General features: G+C 42.1%; 1 protein-coding gene across 1 annotated transcript; it reads left to right on the top strand.

The window, feature by feature from the left end:
- Window positions 1–538: 538 nt before the first annotated feature.
- Window positions 539–5,776, top strand: LOC119858992 (cytochrome P450 2H2-like). The gene is made up of 4 exons (XM_038410600.2): window positions 539–556; window positions 2,029–2,191; window positions 4,293–4,442; window positions 5,565–5,776. The coding sequence occupies exons 1-4, from the start codon at window positions 539–541 to the stop codon at window positions 5,774–5,776; spliced, it is 543 nt and encodes a 180-aa protein (XP_038266528.2).
- The last annotated feature ends 755 nt before the right edge of the window (window positions 5,777–6,531 follow it).

Genomic DNA, 6,531 nt, shown 5'->3' with positions numbered 1-6,531 from the left:
CCCATGCCAGGGTCTCTGTGTGGACCCCTATTGCCCCCTTCCCCCGAGGCCTTCCCATTCCCCTTCCACCATTTTTGTTTTTTCTTTCTCCTTCTCTTTGTTCATTCTTTGTCTTTCAGGGTGCCAGCATCTGAAATCTGCGTTGGAAACATCGGCAGAACTGAGATGAGGGATGTTATGCTGGGAGGTTTTAATAGCTGCTGTTCACTGGTACTTTACTCTGTGGACAGTTACAGAGGTGGCTGAAACTGTTGGCTTTGCCAACCAGATGCCCAACGGTTTGTGTGTCCACAGTTTAACCCTTTTGTTTTTTCCAGTTTTCACCAAAATCAATAGACTTCTGGTCACTGAGGCCTAGAACATTCCCTGAACTGTTGGAATCTACGGGATGCAGTGTTTAAGAACTAGCATGTTACAGACAGACAGACACACATACAGAAATGCCATTAAGATGAGCGGCAAAGAGTCCTGGGGCACCTTATAGCCTAACAGACATATTGGAGCATGAGCTTTCGTGGGTGAATACCCACTTCGTCAGATGCATGTATCCGACGAAGTGCGTATTCACTCACGAAAGCTCATGCTCCAATACGTCTGTTAAGCTATAAGGTGCCACAGAACTCTTTGCCGCTTTTACAGATCCAGATTAACATAGCTATTCCTCTGATAATTAAGATGAGTGTCAGCCCTTGCTTCTCTTGGCACATTGTTAGTCTGGTCTTGAGATAACAAAAGGTCAGTCCTGAAAGAAATGGAGGGACAGAGTTAAGATTGTTTGGGTGATGTTAGCTACAGAGAGGGAGACAGTATGCTGGAAAGCAGTTCTTATGAAAAGCATTTAGGAGTCACAGTGAACAAACCACTGAACACAAGCTCCCAATAGGACACTGTGACATAAAGGCCTTGTGTGGTCCTCCAGTGTATAAACAGGGAAGCAGTGAATAGGAGTAGGGGTATGATTTTGCCTCTGTGTAAGGCATTGGTGAGATTAGCACTGGAATACTGTTTACAGGTCTGGTCACCACCTTTTGAACAATTGAAGAAGAGTCACAAAAATGATTCAATGGCTGAAGAAAATGCCTTACAGTGAGAGCTTTAAACAGCTCATTCTGTTTAATGTCTCAAAATGAAGGCTGAGAGTAGATTAGATTACAAGCAATAAGTACAGTAGAACCCTGTTTATCTGACCCTCCATTATCCGGCTCTCCATATTAACCGAAAAACTAGCCCACACCGGTGGGTGCTTTATCCTGTGGCTACTAGATGGAACTGCAGCCGTGCACTGTCCCATTCTCTGGATTATCTGAATTTTTGATTATCTGATCTGGCCCCAGTCCCTATTAGATCAGATAAACAGGGTTCTGCTGTACCTTCAAGGGGAGAAAATAGCGGCTATTAAAAGGCTGTTTAATGTAGAAGAGAAGGGCAGAACAAGAACCAGTGGCTGGGAGTGGAAGCCAGACAAACCCAAATCAGAATGAGGTATGTTTTTAACAGTGAGGGCGATTAACCACTGGACCAGACTACCAAGTGGTGAATTGTCCGTCTCTTGAGGTCTTTGCATTGAGATTTGGTGCCTTTCTGGAAGATTTGGTTGTCAAACAAGTTATTGGGCTCAATACATGGTTAACTGGGTGAATGGCCTGTTCTAGACAGGATGTCAGACTTGAGGATCTAGAATCTTCTGCCTTAAAACTATGACTCGATGTTAGCTCTGCATTTCCAAAGTTTGAAATCACTGGTTTTCTTTTAAGCTGCACTGTCCCTTCACATCCTGTTTCAATAATTTCTCACAGAACCTGATCCAAATCCCACTGAAATAAATGGGAATATTTCCACTGACTTCCAGGTCACGTCATGTCATGCATCTCAGGGTCTTAATGTTTCAGTTTGAAATCAAGAGTTGTACAGATTCAGTGTAAGGGAGAAGGGAGGGTCACAATATTTTTTAAAGGTTAACCAAACTCACATTCTTATATAAGTGGACCTAAGTTAAAACTTATTGGTCTTTGTGCTAAATGTTTACAGCTCAGTGAAAAGTATGGCTCGATTTTCACAATATACTTAGGTTCAGAACAGGTTGTGGTGCTGTGTGGACATGAGATTCTGAAGGAAGCTCTGATCAGTCTCGGGGAGGAGTTCAGTGGAAGAGGAAGTATGCCATTATTTGAAAAACATGCCAAAGAAACAGGTACATTTCAAGTAACGTCAGCATATTGAGCTGATGTTTTCTGTATGGGGAGAATGCAAATGAGAAGAGATAAGGGAAACAGCTGGAGTTTATAGATTCATAGATACTAAGGTCAGAAGGGACCATTCTGATCATCTAGTCCGACCTCCTGCACAGCGCAGGCCATAGAATCTCACCCACCCACTCCTACAAAAAACCTCACCTGTGTCTGAGCTATTGAAGTCCTTAAATCATGGTTTAAAGACTTCAAGGAGCAGAGAAGCCTCCCTCAAGTCACCCATGCTACAGAGGAAGGCGAAAAACTTCCAGGGCCTCTCCAATCTGCCCTGGAGGAAAATTCCTTCCCGACCCCAAATATGGAGATCAGCGAAACCCTGAGCATATGAGCAAGACTCACCAGCCAGATACCTAGGAAAGAATTTTCTGTAGTAACTCAGATCCCATCCATCTAATATCCCATCTCAGGGGATTAGTCCTATTTACCCTGAATATTTAAAGATCAATTACTTACCAAAATCCCATTATCCCATCATACCATCTCCTCCATAAACTTATCGAGTAGAATCTTAAAACCAGATAGATCTTTTGCCCCCACTGCTTCCCTTGGAAGGCTATTCCAAAACTTCACTCCTCTGATGGTTAGAAACCTTCGTCTAATTTCAAGTCTAACTTCCTGGTGGCCAGTTTATACCCATTTGTTCTTGTGTCCACATTGGTGCTGAGCTGAAATAATTCCTCTCCCTCTCCTGTATTTATCCCTCTGATATATTTATAGAGAGCAATCATATCTCCCCTCAACCTTCTTTTAGTTAGGCTAAACAAGCCAAGCTTCTTAAGTCTCCTTTCATAAGTTTCATTAATATGGTAGTAAAAATTGGATAAATACTGTTAGTTCCAGGAAAGAACTCAATCCCCACTGCATCACTGGTTCACTGACATGAATGGTTCCTAGTATCTCATTAAAGGTTTATCAGATAAAATGGTCAGGCCAACCTACCCTACAAGGCACAGAATACAGCCAGAAGAGCAGGGCTGGAGAGGCAAAGAGAGTCAGAACAAACCACAAATTCCTATCCCCTTCCTCACCTGTCCTCACTAACTAGGCAGATCCCTTGGGTGGAGAAGGATTATTTTTATTATTTTATTTGGGACCCTCAGTTTTTAAGGTTCTTTAGTAGTGAGGGAGTAATAAATATGGAACCAAGATGTCCTTTTCAGGAAGTCTTTTATCTGATTTATGCATTAAGTGAACTATAGTTATATTAGAATCTCAGTGACTGTGAAAACAACCTTCAGTGTAGTTACTTGAAAGCAACATTTTAAGGTTGTAAAGTCAAGCACTCAGAAGTTAGGGAATGCTAAAATTAAGAGATATCTGTGTAGTTGCATAGGCACTGAGTTAATGGAGTAACTGATAGTAGTAGTGGGTTTTCATCTCACACGTGGACAGGCACCAGGATCTGTGAGGTGCTGGTTCACACCTCGGGAGGACAGAACCTTTGGCGATTTTAGCTGCTAAACTCTAAGCAGTCTCTATTGAGCATGTGTGAAATGTGATTTTTTTCAAAGGCTTGTAATTTGGGCACATTGTGGGAAATCACTGAAAATGAAGTGCCCTATAAACATGAAATGGACAATTAACACCTCTACAGTGGTGGGATGATGGAGGGTTAGTAGTCAGCAGGGTGTCTTATAAATATTTGCAATGGGCCAAAAAAAACAGTGTCTCTGTAAAGTGTGAAACTCTTTTGCAATCTGTCCCACCTTGTTTTTAGCTTGGACCCTCTAATTACCTGCTGCAGACCTGAGGAAGAGTTCTGTGCAGCTCAAAAGCTTATCCTTCCATCAACACAGGTTGCTCCAATAGAAGATATTACCTGACCTACCCTGTCTCTCTGATATCTGGGTCCAACATGGCAATAGCAATACTTCAATCAGTATTTGCAATGTAGCTGTAATGTCATCTCCCTAGTAGAACACAGACACAATATCAGTTAAGTTGAAACTGAACCTTTGACTCACCAATGTTTGGGTACTTTTCAAATGGGCAAACTGAGTCTGGTCCTCCCTCCTTTCATTTCTGTTCTCTTCCTGTTTCCAGGTATTGTTTTCAGCAGAGGGGAACGATGGAAGCAGCTCCGCCGATTTGCCCTCACTAACATGAGAAATTTTGGGATGGGGAAGAAAAGCATTGAGGAGCGTATCCAGGAAGAAATCCGTTTTGTAGTGGAAGGACTCAGAAACACACATGGTGGGGATTGTTTCATGTCTGTTGGAAATTGAGGAGTCAAAATGTTTGTCTAGAGTTTGTAGACCCTAACACAGTGAGCCATATTAGAGCGGGTTAGTTCCAGCGTGCTGGGTTAAGAAGACACCCAGGCCTACAGTTTGCTTCTTCTCATTTTCTCTCGGCTAGATGCTGATACACATTTGGCACCTACCTTCGATAGTGATGGGCTCCATTGGAATGTTTGAAATCACTGTGTACATTTACAGTGCTTCATAACGGACACTCATTCTCTCTTATTGTATTCCTCTTCATTCCTTGCAGAACATAGGGCCTTCCCCAGGGCCTTCCATCTTTTCCAGTCTCCTACTGCAGTCTTAGTGTCTTCCAGTGTCAATTTGATAACTAACAATTATGCATTTTCAACTTGCTCATGGTCTACCGGTTGCCTCTTGACATGGGGGTTCCAGTCCAATGCCTGTCTTATGATGTTATTCAGGTCTTTTGTCCATATATGTTGTAGTCATCTCCAGTTTCATTCCTCTCCCATCAGTTTTTGTTTCATCTTCCTCCCGAGTTCTTCATTTGTGATTTTTTTTAACCCATCTGATATTGAGAATTTGTCTAAAGGCAGCTGTTTATGAGAACTTGGAGTATAGATAATGAGGTTTCAGTATGTCTAAGTTTCAGCACGATATAGTAAGACTGACTTTACAATGTTGCTAAATGGTAATGATGCTAAAAAACACAAGCGATGACTCAGGCAGAGCCCTCTGAGCAGGATCCTGTTGTGAAAGAGTTGAGATTCTTTCTGTTAAATGGGCCCCAAGTCAGACAGGCAGGTGTCACTCAGAGAGGCACTGATGGCCCCTGGTCAGACCAGAGTTTGCCAGGCAGAGTGCAGCAGAGCAGACAGTGAAAACTGATTGCCAAGAAAAAAAAAGTGTCAAGTGTTTAATTTAGCATGTGAGAGGTAAGAGGGGGGATTGGGGCAGCCCTAACTCACCCTCCTCAGGGAATATTACAATGAGCCCCACCTTGCCCTTGGGTGGGAAATCCACAACATCCCTGTGCTGTCAGTGACTCTGATGATGAGGGCGAAGATTCTGAATTAAAACTGACTTTCTGAGTTTTGTTTTGCTCCAGGGCAGCCGTTTGACCCCACCCTCTTCCTCACCCTCGCTGTCTCCAACGTCATCTGCTCCATCATCTTTGGGGACCGGTTTGACTATGAAGATAAGAAGTTTGTGACTTTAATAAATCTTATAGAGGAAAATGGCAAGCTCCAGTGCTCTCCCTGGAAGCGGTATGTTCAGGTGTTTATTCTATTCTTCTCCTTTATACTAGGAGAGGGATAGAGATTTCTTTAACTATTAATTTTCCCTAAACAAGTGTTATTTCAGATTCCCATAATGGTCTCCTTCTCCTTGTTAAGCTGCTGCTGCTATCAAACCCACCCTCAAACTTGTTTCTATGTATTGTTTAAATTCCCACACCAAACACTTGGTTAGGTCAGAATTAAGTTTGCTCCAGGACATTCTCTATCTACACAATTAGTAAAAAAATCAAGGAAATCACCAATAAAAACACTGATATCGACATCAACATCAAAACATTCCCTAGGACTTTTGCAACGTGATAGGTGAATGTGATCACATTCCTCACCTCCAAAGCAAACTTCCTTTCACTTCCAGTTCACAGCCAGCCACCACACACTCACCCCATTCCTGAAAACCTCACAAAATGCACAATGAAGGGGCAAACTTTCTGCTAGCATAGTTCAGTCAAAAGAAATAGAGTTACACCAGCAGATAATTTGGCCCTTTAACTGCTACCTCAGGAAGTCTACGGTGTATTGTCCTTTTAAAATCTATAATGGTTTATTACTGCCTAAGAAAATCTGTAGTTAGAGCTAAGTTTGGGGATTTGTTTGTTTTTTCAAGAAAAGGATGTGTTTTATGTTGGAAAAAATGGCGTGTATCTTAGTTGATATAACTGAATGTCACTGGGATTTTTGTGATGAATTTGTATATGTTCGATAGTCTGACTTAGTGGAGTTTGCAATGTTCTGTTGACTCCATTTTGATAAGAAGGTGCCTCAGAAGTATTGTAT

Source organism: Dermochelys coriacea, chromosome 7 (genome assembly GCF_009764565.3).
Source record: "Dermochelys coriacea isolate rDerCor1 chromosome 7, rDerCor1.pri.v4, whole genome shotgun sequence".
Classification (NCBI taxonomy): domain Eukaryota; kingdom Metazoa; phylum Chordata; order Testudines; family Dermochelyidae; genus Dermochelys; species Dermochelys coriacea.
This window is presented reverse-complemented; position numbering and strand designations above follow the sequence as displayed.

Excerpts from the sequence above, each read along its gene's own strand:
- LOC119858992 (XM_038410600.2), top strand. Across the intron at positions 2,192-4,292 it reads AAAACATGCCAAAGAAACAG|GTATTGTTTTCAGCAGAGGG; the intron begins GTACATTTCAAG and ends TCCTGTTTCCAG. Across the intron at positions 4,443-5,564 it reads AGGACTCAGAAACACACATG|GGCAGCCGTTTGACCCCACC; the intron begins GTGGGGATTGTT and ends GTTTTGCTCCAG.